The sequence below is a fragment of the Vigna angularis genome, chromosome 7 (genome assembly GCF_016808095.1).
Source record: "Vigna angularis cultivar LongXiaoDou No.4 chromosome 7, ASM1680809v1, whole genome shotgun sequence".
NCBI lineage: Eukaryota > Viridiplantae > Streptophyta > Magnoliopsida > Fabales > Fabaceae > Vigna > Vigna angularis.
The window spans coordinates 22017410-22036482 of NC_068976.1; the positions used below are offsets into that span (position 1 = coordinate 22017410).

Below are 19073 nucleotides of genomic sequence, written 5' to 3' on the forward strand. Positions count from 1 at the left end.
GGGAGAATGAAGCAATTGTCCTTGATCTGGATAGATGAATCTGAGTTATGGTTTTTGAATGTAATATTATAAGATTTAATTAATAAAGTTTCTCATTTTGATATGTTTTCTCAGAGTTCATGTAGTTTTAAGATTGCATAAAATTGGTATGGAGTGATTGAATATGTATTTTAGGTTAAACAAGAAGAAGACAAACAAGAAGAAGAAAACCCAATTCTATAAGAAAGTAACACGTCATAACGCACAAAACAATATATTGACACGTTGTCAATAATTGGTGTCAGATCATCAACGTATTAACTCTGTTTGGTTATACTTAACGGAATGGACAAATTAGACGCGAATTTTACTAACTATGGACATATTTCAAACACTTCTAAAAATGGGGTTTGAATTAACATTATCCAACGAAAGTGGGAACCAAAGAGGGTATTAAAGCTATTTTTTTATGCGGGTCAGATTTCAACCCAGCTCATGCAGGTTGAACCTGTAGTGGGTCGGGTTGACCTACCAACCCACCCACCTATTTTATTTTATTAAAATTTAATTTTAATTTTATAAAAAAATATTTATTATTATTTTTTGCTTGAAAATTTTTTTTAAGTTCCTTATTTTCAAAATTAATTAAACACTCATGTTGGGAGGAGTGAAGTTTGGAAATGAAATTTGTTTAGATTTAAATTATAGAAAATTTGTAATTTTATTTATTTAAAAAAATTGTAATTAAATGAGCCAACCCGTTTACCCACCAACCTGTGATGGCTCAGGTCAGGTTTGAATTTTTCTAGCTCGCCAATAAATGAGCCAGGTTAAGTTGACTCACTAAGTGATCAACCCGTGGTGAACCGGACCGGATCAGACTGGGTGATCCGTTTTGACAGTTCTACTCATTTATAACAAAATTATTTATAAATAAATCATTTAATATCAAAATAACAAAGTCTCATTATTTTTAAACTATCACTACTTCTAAAATACTATTTTATGAAATTTTACATTGTATTTATAATATATATATATATAATTTTATAAAAATAATATATTTTAATATAATAAAACTCGTTTATAATAAAACTATTTATAAATAAACCATTTAAAATCAAAATAACAAAATTTTCTTATTTTTCAACTACCACTTGTAAGACCCGTATTTTAAGGACCGGTGGGGACATGGTGGTCACCCACCTTTTTCATTATTGGAGGTGCATTATTACTTACTGGAAGCTTAGCAAAGGGAGGGCCGACATTCATTTTCCAAACACATTCTTTCTCTCTCTAAAACTTCATTCCAAAATTCTCTCGCTTCTCTCTAAGATTCCAGCACCTTGGACCGTGAAGGTGGCTTCTCCTTTTGCTGGACCAACTACGTCTTTAAGGTGTTGGACCGTTTCCTCCAAGTGCTACTGGTGCTGTTGCCGCTGTCCATCCAGCCAGGCAGTGACACCTCTTGCATGCTGCTACTACTGTCCGTGAAACCAAATAAGACTGTGTGTTCTCTTCATTTTTGCAGCTCTCAAGCTTGCTAGATCTGTGAGTCAACTTCATTCTCAAGTAATTTGGTGCAGCATTTGAAAAAGGAAATCAACCTGTGATAAGAAGTGCACCGTTCCAGCTCCAAAACAATTCATGCGTGTTCTTTGGAATAAAAGAAGCAACGTCCTCTTCCTTCAGATGTCCCATGTGCACTTTCTTCAATTAATTTCTTGGACATGGGGAATAAAGTCGTGAGTGGTGTGTGTTTCTTGTAAACCAGTTTTGAAATGAGTGATAAAGTGGGCCATAATGCTTTCTTCCAACAAAATAGTCACCTTATATTATATAAGTGGTGGCTCCCATTTTTATTCTAGCAATAATGGACATGCAAAAGTGTAGGGCCGTGTGCTATTTACACTTCAACAAATTCAACTTTTGCATTTAGGAGTCCTCCACGTGAGCTTTCAACCAATTGGTGGCCCCCTCATTCCATCAAGCACGGTTTGCATACTCCAAAAAGAATGTTCCAATTAAATTCCAAAACATTGCTTGCTGCCGAAATGAATGGCCATGGGCCGTGTGGCTGTGAATCAAAAGCATAGAAGAGAGCCATGTGGGAGACCAGCCAGAGGAAGGGCACCCTTCCTTCCATTTCCAACCGTTCAAAGAGCACCCAAGGGAAGCAGCACCAACTTCAGAAGTGCAGAGAGGAGGATTTGGGTTGGACATCTTGTGAGAGTGAAGCTGTTGCAGTAAGATCTGGGAGAGGAGGGGGAGAACTACTGAAGTTTCAAGGAGATCTTGATCTGCACGTCTGGAAGGAGATAGATCCCAAATTTACATGGAAGTCTTCAAGAGGTAAGGAGAGCTTGATTTATTTCATTGATTGTTGAGATATGTTGGCTTTGCTGCAAATATGTGAAAAATCTGGATGAAAAGGGGAGGGTTTTCTGGGTTTCTGGACTCTGGTGCGATTCTGCAGAATTTCTGCAGAATGCACGTTCGTCCAATTTTGGGGAATCAAAATTGGACGTTCGTCCCAACAGTGCTCGACCAAATAGTGGTCGGCCAATTTCTAAACGTTCGTCTAATTCTGGTGAAATTCGACGTTCGTCCAAATTACTGTGCGTTCGGTTTCTAACGAACGTCCGTGTTCGTCCGTCAAGTCTGTAAAAATGAGACGCTCGTCCAAACAGTGAATTATGAACGTTCGTCCTTAACTTAGTATCTTCGTGGAGTAATCTTGAACGTTCGGCCTTGGTCTCAAGACGAACGTCCGTAGGTTATAAAGAGCGTTCGGTCTTTTAGGATGTTTGATCTTATGCGCTCGTCCAAAGCGTCCAATGGTTTAGCGTTCGGCCTAAGTGATGGATCTTAGCGTTCGGCTCAGTAATTGAGCGTTCAGCCTTGTGATAATTATGAGCGTTCGGCTTTTGGGGTACAACGAGCGTTCGGTTTTTGAGTATAAGTAAGCGTTCGTCCTTGGTTAAGTGAGCGTTCGTCCTTGGTTAAGTGAGCGTTCGTCCTTGGTTAAGTGAGCGTTCGTCCTTGGTTAAGTGAGCGTTCGTCCAATGTTTTTAGGAGCGTTCGTCCTTGGTTTTTGGTAGCGTTCGTCCTTGGTTTTGTGAGCGCTCGACCTTGGTTCGGTGTTCATCGACAACGTTCGGCCTTTGATGAAGATTATTCCAGAACGTTCGCTCAGACAGTATCAGTGTTGGAAATAAAGTTCGGCAATAATGCATGAATCCGTGGGAGTATTTTGAAGCAATTATTGAGAATTGTTGGTTATTTCCTTGATCCAATATTGGTTTAGTTATACATATTATTGAGAATATGTGTGACTTCGTGATTGAGCACGTTTATACTATTGGTTTAGTTATACATATTATTGAGAATATATATGACTTCGTGATTGAGCACGTTTATACTATTGGTTTAGTTATACATATTATTGAGAATATGTGTGACTTCGTGATTGAGCACGTTTCTTCTACTTGTTTAGTTATACATATTATTGAGAATATGTATGACTTCGTGATTGAGCACGTTTATTCTGTTGGAGGTGGTACATACACTATGTTATTTACTTGTAACTTCGTTGGTCTTTTTAGCATTTTTGCTAGTCTCACACGTGAGACGGAGATTCGAGTGTCACCTTCTTCTGCGCGAGGAGGTGAATGTCTCGCCCAATGACTTCGGCTCGTGTTGAGTATAGTGCATCGTTACGCGTAGTATCGATGTTTTTACTCGTTAGTCCTTGAGGAGTCGGGGAGATAGGTCTGAAGTCGCGATGGATGACGGCTCGGGTCGCCTGTTATTGAGAGCAGGTTATGACGACAAATTACAAGTAAACGACATCAGTTTATGAAAGACTAGTCTACAATATCATGTGAGTCAATTTATCATGGGAATTGTTATAGTATAGGTAGTGGGTTTATAATGTGATAATTCTGGTTATTCATCTTGCATGTTGTGGCTGTGGTTTCTAACTGTGATGGTCGTACGGATACGGGAGAGATGGTAGTGCAGATAAAGTTGGATTTGGAATACTTCGAGAGAGAGACGGGAAGTAAACCTTGTTGGGTCTATAGGTAGTAACGAGCATTCTTACTAGTGACGTTCGGTCTTGGTGTTATTTATTTTCAAGTAGCGAGCGTTATTAGGCAACAGTTGATCTTGATGATTAGTGGATCTGAGGTAGCTAGCGTCCGATCTTAATTTGGTGACCTGAGGTTTAGTTTGATTACGTTCGGTCAGTACTGAGGTGTTCAGCAGAGTACTCTAGGCATTTAAACCAGACTCAAGTGTTATTTATTATAGTGTTCTGTCTCGTAGTGATGGTTCTTAGGGAATGATCTTTATTGGTGATGTTGCTTTGAGGTTGTAATCATTTACGGGGAGTGACCGACCTTGATATTCGTTGAGGTAATGATCGATTAATAAATAGTGATTAGTCGTGATGATGCATGATTCAGGTAGTGATCATTCATAGGTAGTGCCCGGTTTGGATGACGCTTGTCTCAGATAAGGATTGTTAACAATTAGTGATTGTACGTAGGGAACATCCGGTCTCGATGAGGTTACCCTCAGATAGTGTTAAATCCAGTAAAGTGATCAATTAAGTGTTCGTCCGAATGGTACTTAATCTGTGGTGTGCGAGATTTGATCTTTGAGCAATCGTTTGAATAGTGTTCGAAATAATAGTAATTGTTCTAGTAGAGTACACTGTCTTAACGTGAAGTCTAAGTACTTGATCTTAATTAGCGTTTGATCTTTTGGTATTCGACCTAATGGTATTCGGTATAATAGCATTTGATGTTCAGTTTCGAGCTTAAGTGATCAATCTTAATGTTCGTGTAAACAGTATCCGATGTAATATAAGTTCGTTGTTTTATCGTTTGATTCAGTAATGATATGATATCTGGGTATGTATTGAGGTTGAGGGTACTGTAGTAGGATGTCTTGATCTGTGGTTGATTGTGGACATATTGAGGGGACTAAGAATGAAATCACAAGTGGGGCACCTTCCGTTGATTTGCTCATCAACGTATCATCCAGATGAGGGTTTATTGTGTACTGGATTGATTATTAGGTACTATGGGATGAGTGTCCAACAGGAATTATGGTACATTGGCATGAAGATGTCTGACTTAATTATTATATGATATTTGTATTGAAATAACTATGCTCGTTTTATAAATGATGTGTTTCAGGTTAGCTCACCCTTACTTTGCTTGTTTGTGCATGTGAATGCGATGATCGTATAATGTGTGATGTTATACGGGAGTAGTTGAAGGATTGTCACGTGATCCTGTACAAGTGGAGGAAAGGATGGAAGATCGAATTAGAAGGATTCAATGTTATCTTTGCAGTTGCGTCTGAGCTTAAAACTGATGTATAGATTTTAGTTGATGTTCGGGATGTTATGTATTATTATAATATTTAAGTTTTGAAATAATTTTTAATTTTGGGTGAATTTTTGGGATGTTACAGTAATGGTATCAGAGCAGTTCATCCTTAGGATGACCTGTGTGTTGTGAGTTTGCCATGTCTTCTCTGTGAAGAATTGAGTGTAAATGGTATGATTTACCACTTCCTCTGTGTCTATATAGTAAGGTGTGTATCTAACTAGATGTTTTGAGAACAGAAAACGTCTTGATAAGAGTAATGAGGGTGCACACTCATGACTTTTACCATAGATGGTTTTCCTTTCTTAATTCTGAAGGTTAGAGTTAAGAAAGAGTTAGAGTTTTAGTGGTGTTTCCTGTAGTAATTCATGTCTTGTTCTTGCTTTCGTGGTGGTCTAATGTGCTCGATAGTAGTAGAGGAATACATGTTCAAGGACAACTTGAGTTGTATACCTTTATTAGAATTGGTTTAAGCCTTTTGGGACAAATTCTTGCTTCGAAAATAGGAGTTAAAAGACTTAAAGTTAAGCTTCGGAGGTGGAGTGAAGATATTGGAGTTTAGGAGTAAGGTTATGAGTGTTGAAAATTTCCAGAAATCAAGCCATAAGGTCATATGTTGTACTTTCGCAAGGAGTTCAGAGGCTAGATTAAGAGAAGCTTTGGATAAATATGGTTGTAACAAGGTTGGAGAAATAAGTTGGGTTTAGAATATCAGTAATGTTAACAGTCAGAAGAAAAGGACGTGTTGGCAAGAAACTGGGTGACGCTGTGAGAGTTTGGTAACATGAACCTAGGTATTAGTGATGGTTGGAATCTGAATAAGAAAATGGTGGATGACCTAAAATTTAAATTAAGAATGGAATAGGAAATTCTATAGCAGACTAGGGGAAATAAGTATCAAGAAAGGAAGTAGAAGGAGAAAATTTTGAGAAGTAGTTAGATAAGGCAAGACCTCCTGGAAAATGATAGTTTCTTCTTAGTGTTATCACCCATGGAAGCGACTCAAGCTTCAGATCTTGCGGCGAAGGAGAATTCGGAGTGTAAACTTCGTGGTCACGAATGACTTCTTTGATGTTTTCCTGAAAGAAGTTTATGGTTTCCTCCTTCACAAGAGCATGAAGATCATTTTAGGTAAGTGTTTGAGGTTGAGAGTATGCAAGCCAGAAAGGATTTGTCATTTGAAGTGCAACCAGTAAGGATCGAGGACGAACTGTTAAACGATTTAAGGTCATCTGGAATGGTATAACAAGCAACCACCTGAAGGTTAGAGGATGAGATGAGAGAAATTACCTCGACTAGTTCCGATAAGCTTAATTTTCGAGGACGAAAATTTTTGTTGTTGGGGAGAATGTAAGACCCGTATTTTAAGGACCGGTGGGGACATGGTGGTCACCCACCTTTTTCATTATTGGAGGTGCATTATTACTTACTGGAAGCTTAGCAAAGGGAGGGCCGACATTCATTTTCCAAACACATTCTTTCTCTCTCTAAAACTTCATTCCAAAATTCTCTCGCTTCTCTCTAAGATTCCAGCACCTTGGACCGTGAAGGTGGCTTCTCCTTTTGCTGGACCAACTACGTCTTTAAGGTGTTGGACCGTTTCCTCCAAGTGCTACTGGTGCTGTTGCCGCTGTCCATCCAGCCAGGCAGTGACACCTCTTGCATGCTGCTACTACTGTCCGTGAAACCAAATAAGACTGTGTGTTCTCTTCATTTTTGCAGCTCTCAAGCTTGCTAGATCTGTGAGTCAACTTCATTCTCAAGTAATTTGGTGCAGCATTTGAAAAAGGAAATCAACCTGTGATAAGAAGTGCACCGTTCCAGCTCCAAAACAATTCATGCGTGTTCTTTGGAATAAAAGAAGCAACGTCCTCTTCCTTCAGATGTCCCATGTGCACTTTCTTCAATTAATTTCTTGGACATGGGGAATAAAGTCGTGAGTGGTGTGTGTTTCTTGTAAACCAGTTTTGAAATGAGTGATAAAGTGGGCCATAATGCTTTCTTCCAACAAAATAGTCACCTTATATTATATAAGTGGTGGCTCCCATTTTTATTCTAGCAATAATGGACATGCAAAAGTGTAGGGCCGTGTGCTATTTACACTTCAACAAATTCAACTTTTGCATTTAGGAGTCCTCCACGTGAGCTTTCAACCAATTGGTGGCCCCCTCATTCCATCAAGCACGGTTTGCATACTCCAAAAAGAATGTTCCAATTAAATTCCAAAACATTGCTTGCTGCCGAAATGAATGGCCATGGCCGTGTGGCTGTGAATCAAAAGCATAGAAGAGAGCCATGTGGGAGACCAGCCAGAGGAAGGGCACCCTTCCTTCCATTTCCAACCGTTCAAAGAGCACCCAAGGGAAGCAGCACCAACTTCAGAAGTGCAGAGAGGAGGATTTGGGTTGGACATCTTGTGAGAGTGAAGCTGTTGCAGTAAGATCTGGGAGAGGAGGGGGAGAACTACTGAAGTTTCAAGGAGATCTTGATCTGCACGTCTGGAAGGAGATAGATCCCAAATTTACATGGAAGTCTTCAAGAGGTAAGGGGAGCTTGATTTATTTCATTGATTGTTGAGATATGTTGGCTTTGCTGCAAATATGTGAAAAATCTGGATGAAAAGGGGAGGGTTTTCTGGGTTTCTGGACTCTGGTGCGATTCTGCAGAATTTCTGCAGAATGCACGTTCGTCCAATTTTGGGGAATCAAAATTGGACGTTCGTCCCAACAGTGCTCGACCAAATAGTGGTCGACCAATTTCTAAACGTTCGTCTAATTCTGGTGAAATTCGACGTTCGTCCAAATTACTGTGCGTTCGGTTTCTAACGAACGTCCGTGTTCGTCCGTCAAGTCTGTAAAAATGAGACGCTCGTCCAAACAGTGAATTATGAACGTTCGTCCTTAACTTAGTATCTTCGTGGAGTAATCTTGAACGTTCGGCCTTGGTCTCAAGACGAACGTCCGTAGGTTATAAAGAGCGTTCGGTCTTTTAGGATGTTTGATCTTATGCGCTCGTCCAAAGCGTCCAATGGTTTAGCGTTCGGCCTAAGTGATGGATCTTAGCGTTCGGCTCAGTAATTGAGCGTTCAGCCTTGTGATAATTATGAGCGTTCGGCTTTTGGGGTACAACGAGCGTTCGGTTTTTGAGTATAAGTAAGCGTTCGTCCTTGGTTAAGTGAGCGTTCGTCCTTGGTTAAGTGAGCGTTCGTCCTTGGTTAAGTGAGCGTTCGTCCTTGGTTAAGTGAGCGTTCGTCCAATGTTTTTAGGAGCGTTCGTCCTTGGTTTTTGGTAGCGTTCGTCCTTGGTTTTGTGAGCGCTCGACCTTGGTTCGGTGTTCATCGACAACGTTCGGCCTTTGATGAAGATTATTCCAGAACGTTCGCTCAGACAGCATCAGTGTTGGAAATAGCGTTCGGCAATAATGCATGAATCCGTGGGAGTATTTTGAAGCAATTATTGAGAATTGTTGGTTATTTCCTTGATCCAATATTGGTTTAGTTATACATATTATTGAGAATATGTGTGACTTCGTGATTGAGCACGTTTATACTATTGGTTTAGTTATACATATTATTGAGAATATGTATGACTTCGTGATTGAACACGTTTATACTATTGGTTTAGTTATACATATTATTGAGAATATGTGTGACTTCGTGATTGAGCACGTTTCTTCTACTTGTTTAGTTATACATATTATTGAGAATATGTATGACTTCGTGATTGAGCACGTTTATTCTGTTGGAGGTGGTACATACACTATGTTATTTACTTGTAACTTCGTTGGTCTTTTTAGCATTTTTGCTAGTCTCACACGTGAGACGGAGATTCGAGTGTCACCTTCTTCTGCGCGAGGAGGTGAATGTCTCGCCCAATGACTTCGGCTCGTGTTGAGTATAGTGCATCGTTACGCGTAGTATCGATGTTTTTACTCGTTAGTCCTTGAGGAGTCGGGGAGATAGGTCTGAAGTCGCGATGGATGACGGCTCGGGTCGCCTGTTATTGAGAGCAGGTTATGACGACAAATTACAAGTAAACGACATCAGTTTATGAAAGACTAGTCTACAATATCATGTGAGTCAATTTATCATGGGAATTGTTATAGTATAGGTAGTGGGTTTATAATGTGATAATTCTGGTTATTCATCTTGCATGTTGTGGCTGTGGTTTCTAACTGTGATGGTCGTACGGATACGGGAGAGATGGTAGTGCAGATAAAGTTGGATTTGGAATACTTCGAGAGAGAGACGGGAAGTAAACCTTGTTGGGTCTATAGGTAGTAACGAGCATTCTTACTAGTGACGTTCGGTCTTGGTGTTATTTATTTTCAAGTAGCGAGCGTTATTAGGCAACAGTTGATCTTGATGATTAGTGGATCTGAGGTAGCTAGCGTCCGATCTTAATTTGGTGACCTGAGGTTTAGTTTGATTACGTTCGGTCAGTACTGAGGTGTTCAGCAGAGTACTCTAGGCATTTAAACCAGACTCAAGTGTTATTTATTATAGTGTTCTGTCTCGTAGTGATGGTTCTTAGGGAATGATCTTTATTGGTGATGTTGCTTTGAGGTTGTAATCATTTACGGGGAGTGACCGACCTTGATATTCGTTGAGGTAATGATCGATTAATAAATAGTGATTAGTCGTGATGATGCATGATTCAGGTAGTGATCATTCATAGGTAGTGCCCGGTTTGGATGACGCTTGTCTCAGATAAGGATTGTTAACAATTAGTGATTGTACGTAGGGAACATCCGGTCTCGATGAGGTTACCCTCAGATAGTGTTAAATCCAGTAAAGTGATCAATTAAGTGTTCGTCCGAATGGTACTTAATCTGTGGTGTGCGAGATTTGATCTTTGAGCAATCGTTTGAATAGTGTTCGAAATAATAGTAATTGTTCTAGTAGAGTACACTGTCTTAACGTGAAGTCTAAGTACTTGATCTTAATTAGCGTTTGATCTTTTGGTATTCGACCTAATGGTATTCGGTATAATAGCATTTGATGTTCAGTTTCGAGCTTAAGTGATCAATCTTAATGTTCGTGTAAACAGTATCCGATGTAATATAAGTTCGTTGTTTTATCGTTTGATTCAGTAATGATATGATATCTGGGTATGTATTGAGGTTGAGGGTACTGTAGTAGGATGTCTTGATCTGTGGTTGATTGTGGACATATTGAGGGGACTAAGAATGAAATCACAAGTGGGGCACCTTCCGTTGATTTGCTCATCAACGTATCATCCAGATGAGGGTTTATTGTGTACTGGATTGATTATTAGGTACTATGGGATGAGTGTCCAACATGAATTATGGTACATTGGCATGAGGATGTCTGACTTAATTATTATATGATATTTGTATTGAAATAACTATGCTCGTTTTATAAATGATGTGTTTCAGGTTAGCTCACCCTTACTTTGCTTGTTTGTGCATGTGAATGCGATGATCGTATAATGTGTGATGTTATACGGGAGTAGTTGAAGGATTGTCACGTGATCTTGTACAAGTGGAGGAAGAGATGGAAGATCGAATTAGAAGGATTCAATGTTATCTTTGCAGTTGCGTCTGAGCTTAAAACTGATGTATAGATTTTAGTTGATGTTCAGGATGTTATGTATTATTATAATATTTAAGTTTTGAAATAATTTTTAATTTTGGGTGAATTTTTGGGATGTTACACCACTACTTCTAAATATTTTATGAAATTTTACATTTTAGGTATTGATATTCGTATTTATAATATATATATATATATATATATATATATATTATAACAAAAAAAAATTATAAAAATATGTATATTTAATTTTATAATTATAATAGTAATTTTATTATTTTCATTATCATATAAGTATAAGTATAGCGCTTGTATTTTCAATTAACATTCGAACCTTTTTTTAATGTAAGAGAAACACATAAAAAGAATTTAGATGTTAAAATAAAAAATACAACACTCAAGTTGAAAACGTATTATTAATTATTTATTATTTTCACACCTAACTGTATTTTTCATTTTATATTTAGTATTTTACCTTTTAAAATCTTTTTTATAAATATAAAAGTTAACTTTTTAATAACTAAAATACGTTTAAAAGTAAATTATCAGCTCATATAAAGAATATGAAGAAAATGTTATTCTTAAAAATAATGTCTAGAGTTTAATTTATGACAATAAATTAATATGACAAATAAATATCAATCAAATCAACTATGCCACACTCAAATTATAGAAGAATCAACAATATTGTCAACCTTTTTGAACTCGACCTCATATGCAGTGCATTTAAGTTACAACTACTCTGCACAGTATTTGCGGAGAGTGAGGTGTCTCAACACAACATAATTAATTTATGTCGTTGAAAAATTCATTTTTGTAGCTGTCTTAACTTTCATAATAGATAACACTATAAAAATAAATAAAATAACTTCTCTTCCATTACTAATTATTTCCATCAAAGAATATCTCTTTCCATTCAATTTTTTCTCACCAAACAATATATTTTCCCCTAATTTCTTACATTTTTTTTTCTTTCACACTCTGTTTCTTTCATTTTTACCATACCAATCATAAGTATTGTGTAACTATTGAATAATTTGATCGTTTCATTGGAAAAAATATACATCTTATATATTATTGGTCAACGAAATAGTTTTTTTTAATTTTTTTTTATAAAAATCATATAAAAGTATAAGTCTGTATTTTTGTAATCCTATTAGGGAATTTTATTCTTCAACTATTTTTAAGACACTGTACAATTTTTTAAGAAGATTAATATATATATATATATATATATATATATATATATATATATATAAACAAAATTTAAAAGCTAATATACAATGCACTCAATAGTTTATTCTTAATGTTTTTCCTTAGCATATGTTTGTTTCAACTTATTCATCCATTCAAATACGTTATGATTCTCTTAATCTAAATGACATCACAATATATCCTTTTCATTTTTTAAAATTTATCCACTTATTCTCAAATATTTTTGTCAATCCAAACACACCCTTAATGCTTACATGCCAAAGTTGAAGTTATCTAGTTTTGTTGGTCATGCACGAAAGGCAAATAATTTAACAGTCCCTTCTTGTTCACACAACCACTTGGCAATTCTGTTTAATACTAAAATATTAAAGTAAGATATTTAACCAATACATAGATTACATTTTTTAATAACAAATTAATAAGAACAGTTATAAAAATAGTTGTACGAAATAACAAGGGTAATATTATTAGACACGCATTCAGTTTTTCTTAGGCGAAAATATTGACTTATAAAACCATATAAATATATAAGAGTGATAGCAGGAACATCGTAGAGAGAAGAAGAGAAAGAAAAAAAAGAAAGAGAAAATGGCAAATTTAGGTGGCCTTACTGATATCGTTGGAGCTGAGAACAGCATCGATATCCAGAGTCTCGCTCGCTTTGCAGTTGATGACTACAACAAAAAACAGGTTTTCTTTTCTTCCTTTCAAGTCAACTTTGATTATTACAAGATCTTATGTATGTTTTATGCTATAATTTGGCATTAGATCATTCTGTCATGCGTATTTGACACGTAATCAAAGTGGTGTTTGATTCCTCGTACCTCATCATCCCCTTCTTGAATCTTGTTATGTCTGTCAGTTTTAGTGGTATTTCAAATAACACACAAAAGCTTAATCTTGTTGAATATTAAAAATCTAAAATTTTGAATGTTTGGAAAGAGGGTGGATCCTACTTTCAAGAAATTTGAGATGTTCTAGAAGAGATTGAACTTGGGATCCCATATCAAGTTGTGTTTTTATTTTATATATACAAGTTGAAATTTTGTACCATACTAATTAAGCTATGACAGTTTTTAAGAGAAACTTGAATTGACTAACATAAAAAAGACAACATTAATATTTTCAAGTATGTTGCGTTGTGTTTGTTTTATGGTGTTTAATCGGAGATGAAAAAGCAGAATGCAGTGGTGGAATTTGTGAGAGTGATAAGTGCAAAGCAGCAAGTGGTTGCAGGGATTTTGTACTACATAACGTTGGAGGCAAATGATGGTGAAACAAAAAAGGTGTACGAAACAAAGGTGTTGGAGAAGGCATGGTTGAACTTGAAGGAGGTGGAGGAATTCAAGCCAGTTGTTCTTAACCCTGTTTCGGTCTAGCACTTCTTGGCCAGGTAATTTCACATCACAAAAATGGATTAGTTTCTTCAACTTTCTTTTGCCAAATTTTGTTGTATGTTGAATTTCTTGAATCTCTCTTTCATATTTTTTCAGGTTACAGAAAATTGCATCTTCTTAGCTTGTCCACAAGATTCTCCATATGTATTCAATAAACGTGGCTGTTATTCTTCAAAGGGGTGTGCATGTTAAGGAATCCTATTTCAATAATTACTACAAATGGAAGTTATTGTTGATTATGTATTTGCGTGTGTTATATAAATGATTATATAGTTTAAAGTTTGTTTCTACAAGAATAATAACGTTATCATGAATGATTTAATCACTGATTATATATTTATGTGTTGTTTTGTATAAAATAATTATAGTTTATTATATATATATATATATATATATATATTAAAAAATAACAATAAATATGTTATTTACTAAAATAACCTCATCCCTCTCGAGTATGTAAATCTAAGTACGTTGTAAATAAGTTTCAAATGTACTATTATGAAGAGATTTTTTAAATCATTTTAAATAAGGGAAATCTGTTAAATTTATGGCTATGAGTTACCACTTTTTTTTTTCTTCTTTTTAATTCTAATTTAACAATTCATTATTACTTTAAGTATATAAACCAACACTTGCGAATAATTTCCTATATTTGTTTCAGTTTTTTTTGTTAAAAAAAAATTAAACAATTCAAATAATACATCAAAACATAAAATAATTCCTACAATCAGTCATTAAAACAATATATTTTCAAAATATAATTATTAAGATTCAAAAAAAGTATTAAGATTTAAAAAAAGAAAGGTTATTTTAGTTGGTAACGTTGAATATGTCTCAAAATTTATATTTTCTATAGATTAGAATTTTAGTAGTCTTTTAAAAAGAGGAAATGTTGTTAATTTTCAAGATTCCTATCGTGTCTCCCAAATAAATTACAACAATTGTATTTACAAGCTGATACAATATTGTATTACGATAATGATATTATTTTAATTAAATTATTTTAACAAGTAATATATATTTATTGTGTTAAATTACATTTATTTTGACACGAAAAGAGTTTTATTTTAGAAATTACTCCTCGTGTTTAGATATGTCAATTTAGTTCAACCAAAAAGTTTGATCGTAATTTACATGGTTCAGGTTAAAAAACTCAAGAAAATCAAAATCTTTTCATTGAAAAAGTCCATAACATCAAAATATTCATAAAAAACCTTGTAAGCTAGGGTTAATCTATGAGTCTTTATTTACACATAAAAAAAATATTATTTTTTTTAAAAATATTATTAATATATAAATAAGACTTAATACCATTTGGTTGTCAGCTTTATTTGAAATGGTCCTAATTTTTTTTTCTATTCAATGTTGTTCTAAAGAATGTAATTTATGTTCAATTTAGTCCTTTTTGCAGACGACGTTTAAATCGTTAACGTCATTATCATCTCCTACCTCCAGAAGCCCTAATTTCCCCACACAGAAACCCTAGCCACCACCTAACCCTAATCGCCGCCGCCACGGTCACGGTCAACCGCCATCTTCACACCTTGATGAATCATTATTTTCTTCACTTCATTTAGCTTATTGTGCTAGATTTAATTAGGGAATTATGCTTAAATGTCTGGTATTTTCCTGTTTTTACTAATTGTGCTTAATTTGGTCAGAAATTCTTATTTTAATTAATTTGAATTATCTGAGACTAATTATTTACATTATTGAGTGCAGGGAAAATTCTGTAAATATTTTAGGACATTTGGAAGAATATTCATTCACAAACTATGTTCGAAAGAAGCTGCGCTGCATTGATTTAATGTGTATTGATATGTGGAAAACGTGGAGTTGGTTTAAGTGCATCAAATTCATTGAGTCATGGGATGCTTTTCACGGCTGGAAATAGAATCCACAAGCTTACCATTTAATTTTTGAACAAAGCCTTTTGTTGCTCCTTTGCTAGAAGGGGAAAAAGACTACCGTGTTTAATGCTTGTGGGGTTGCTCCTTAGAATAAAGCCGAGAGGATGGAACGTTTGGCACCAATATAGCAATGAAATTCTTTTATTTATTCATAAAAGGGAAATCAATTACAATGAATTGTGCACGGTCATGTCCAAAAGGCGAAGTATGAAGGATGTTAATTTGTTTTTGGATGGTTTTGGCTTTGAAAATGGAAGTGCGGTGTCAGGACTCCAAAAGCTTACATGGCCAGCAAAACAAAAGTGGGAACCGCCACTTCTCATTAGAAAAGCATGACAAAGGAAAGAGGGGGCCACATGTTGAAAGCTCAAGGTACAACACCACATTGAGAAGCACACGTAGAGAAGAAAGAATGAAGTGCTACATTTATTAATTTGGAGAATGAGCTTCACGTAACATTCACCACACGGCCACTCCAAGCCACAAAATAAAGGGAATATTATTTCTTGGTAGAAGACACCAATGGAGGGCCCACCACTCACAGTTTTATGGTTTTATTTTGGCATCCTTGGAAGCAAATCACGTCCAGCCGTGAGAGGAAAGAGCAATTATGTTTTAAAAAAATACTACACTATGTTGGAGCTGAAACGGTGCTGTCATTGGAGTGAACTTGAATCACGGATCTACATCTAGAAAGCTGGAAAGCTGCACGATGCTTCATAGAGGCCAAACACGGTTGGAGCAGCCACCCAAAAGCGTAGAAGTATGACAGCAGTAGCACATCACCGTCCAACCTTTGAGGAAAAGCACCGAGGAAACTCACCACTACACACAAAATGGGAGGCTTCTTTATCTTCGTAGGAGAAAAAAACATAATAGAAGTAGGGGCTACCACACTTGTTGAAAGCCAACGTCCACATTCAATGCAGAAGCTCACGGAGTGGACAAATTCACACACGGCCTCAATCAACCAACCAAGGGAATTTTCTTTCTGAAGACAACAAAAATGGAGGACCTTCCTTGTTCTTGTTTGGATTGAAGAAGGATGGAAGAAGTTGGGCACACCACACGGCCATTGAGAAGTTCTTAACAGTTCTCGGTCATATTTTTCTGGGGGAGTTGGGACGTGAGGGGGGAGACAGTGAGGCAGAGAGAAGAGTTTGGAGAGGATGAGGGCCGAGAGGATGAGGGCCGAGAGGAAGGAACTTGAAGAAGGCCGTGAAGAAGGAAACCAACCACTGCTTGAACTCTTGATGTCTTCTTAATTGGTCTTGTATACCCTTTTCAATTAAGTTTTGTTCTTCTGCTGATTACATTCTTCTATGTATTAATAATTTGTAATCTGGACATGCAAGTTAATTTCATTTTGGAAGTCTTGTCTTTCTTTTGATTTGTTATGAAAAATGCCACGGTTGTTTTAAGTCTACTTTTCTTTTCTTCATTTACTTTTCATGGATGAAACTTTGATTGAATCTTTGTATGATTTTTGTTTGAGTGTTCACGGTTTTCTTTTAAGGATTCAAGGAAGAATTGTTAATGAGTTCTTTTAATAATCTTAAGAATAAAAGGAAGCAAGCAAAAGAAGATAAAAATTGGTAAAGAAATTGATTTGCTTTGGAGTTGTAGTTTCGGTTATCGCATTTCAGTTCCAGTATTAAGTTTTTGATTTTTCTTGTTTGAGAGATATAATTCATTGTTGAAAAGATGCATGTGTGTACGTGTAAAACCTTTTGTTTTGTAAGAAATCCAGTAATTTTTCTTCTAAAATTTCATGAGCATTTAGTTTAATTGGAACCTTTTCTTGCATTTGATTTTGTCTCTTCTTGGTGTTTTGAGAGAAGAATATCGTGGCTGGAATGGTGTGTATGTGGAAAATATAAATTAATTTGGTTTTCATTTCAAAAGATGACAAAAGGTGTTCATAAGGGGAGGATTTCGTAGGAGTGTTATTACTTAATTTCTTTGCAAAATGAATTTGATATGATGGTGGAAGTTCACGGTTTTGGATGTGTAGCTTTCGGTTATCTACTGAAGTTTAATTTTCGTTTTCAATCATGAACCATCAATTTTCGTTTTTACTTTTCCACGGCAAATTTTCTGCTTCTGTTCTTATTGTTTTCAAATCTAATTCTCATTTCTGTTTTCACGTTTTCTGAAAACTATTTTCATTTCTGTTGAGTTTAAGTTTTCTGGTTTAAGTTTTGTTTTCGAATTCACTATCTGTGTTTTTACTCTTTTGCACGTTTTTTATTGTCTCATACATTTACCGTTTGTGCATTTTATTTTCACTGCTCGATTTTTACTGTTCGTTTTTACTATCTAAAATTTACTTTTATCATTTTTTTACGTTTACTGTTTGAAATCCGTTTTTACCATTTTAAAATTATTTTCGTAATTTAATTTTTTTTGCAATAAAAACAACCTTAAAACCCCCCCTTCTTTCGTGTAAAAATCTAAAACTAAACCGCATAAATATTGGTCCTTGAGAGAAAACCTAGGAGTCACTTCCTAGTCTATACTGCATTTCTTTTATGCTCAAATTTTGTGAGAGGTGCGACCCTTTCATCACACCTCCATCATCTTCTCCACTACCTAAACCCTAATTTTTCAAAATGTATTTTTGATTAGGGTCTCAACTCGCCAGACCACCATCTTCGCGTATCATCTTCCTCGCGCTTCCAAAACCTTAGGCCGCCACCACCGTTGTGCAGCAAAGCCCATTTCAGGTTGTCGCCGTCGTAAGAATCGTGTCACTAAACGCGAGAACCTCCAACCACCACATCTCCATCTGCGACGCTATCAAACCTGCAGCAAATCACGAGTCTTCCTCCTCTAGCACCAACCTAAATCGTGAGTTTCCTAAAACATTCATAGCCAACAACGGAATCTCCATGGCCACCGCTACTACTGCCACTCTCCCTTCTTCAATGCGCCGCCGCGACACACACCTCCATCATCCTTGCCAACCCCAAACCTACAAACCACAAGAACCAAAAATTTGTTGGACCACGAGCTTAAATCGCAAATCCCTCTGGCGAACCGATCGACTCCCATGCCTCCACCGTTCGGTAGCCTCACCCCTTCAGCCGTTCGGTTCCCTTCTTCTTCTCCCTCACTACTCGGCCTCTTCTTGCTTTCCACCTCACTATGCCTAAAGGGAATCCACGTAGGCAGTTAAATGAATCTCATTTGGATTTTGCACAGCTGGACAGTGCACCGTTAACAATTTAAATTCCGTCTGCAAAAAGGACTAAATTGAACATAAATTATATTATTTAGGACAACATTGAACAGAAAAAAAAATTAGGACCATTTTGAATAAAGCTGACAAAAATTGGGACCAAAATTGGTATTAAGTCTATAAAAACATGTATGAGAATCAAAACTTCATAGCTTAGATAACTTGGCTCAATTGTATTGACTTGACTCAAACTTCTACTTGGGTTGATTTGTTTTTCTGGGACGACTTGTCTTGATGTTTGGTCTCGATTAACTCATCGCATCGATCGACAAGGTCCACTCAACTTAACTATGATCCAAACTGAATTGAGTCAACCTTCGACCAAGTGTGGCTTGTCTTAACCTGGTCTATTTGTCAGTCTCGACTTTTGGCATA

At 36.2% G+C, this 19073-nt stretch overlaps 2 protein-coding genes across 3 annotated transcripts in view; both read left to right on the forward strand.

Annotated features, from left to right (window-relative positions):
• The first annotated feature begins 7645 nt into the window (after window positions 1-7645).
• LOC128197761 (uncharacterized) lies at window positions 7646-10970 on the forward strand. The gene is made up of 2 exons (XM_052880449.1): window positions 7646-7923; window positions 10856-10970. Exons 1-2 carry the CDS (start codon window positions 7677-7679, stop codon window positions 10945-10947), a joined length of 339 nt encoding a protein of 112 aa, XP_052736409.1. The 5' UTR covers window positions 7646-7676; the 3' UTR covers window positions 10948-10970.
• A 1724-nt stretch (window positions 10971-12694) lies between these two features.
• Window positions 12695-19073, forward strand: part of LOC108338177 (cysteine proteinase inhibitor) — an 83377-nt gene continuing 76998 nt past the window's right edge. Inside the window, exons 1-3 of one of the 2 annotated variants that reach the window (XM_017574922.2) lie at window positions 12695-12840; window positions 13332-13543; window positions 13644-13869. In XM_017574922.2, the coding sequence (XP_017430411.1) occupies window positions 12739-12840; window positions 13332-13529 (300 nt within the window). In that variant the 5' untranslated portion in view covers window positions 12695-12738 and the 3' untranslated portion in view covers window positions 13530-13543; window positions 13644-13869. Of the gene's footprint in view, window positions 12841-13331; window positions 13544-13643; window positions 13870-19073 lie in introns of those variants that run through there. The other variant, XM_052880459.1, reaches the window with a different exon arrangement.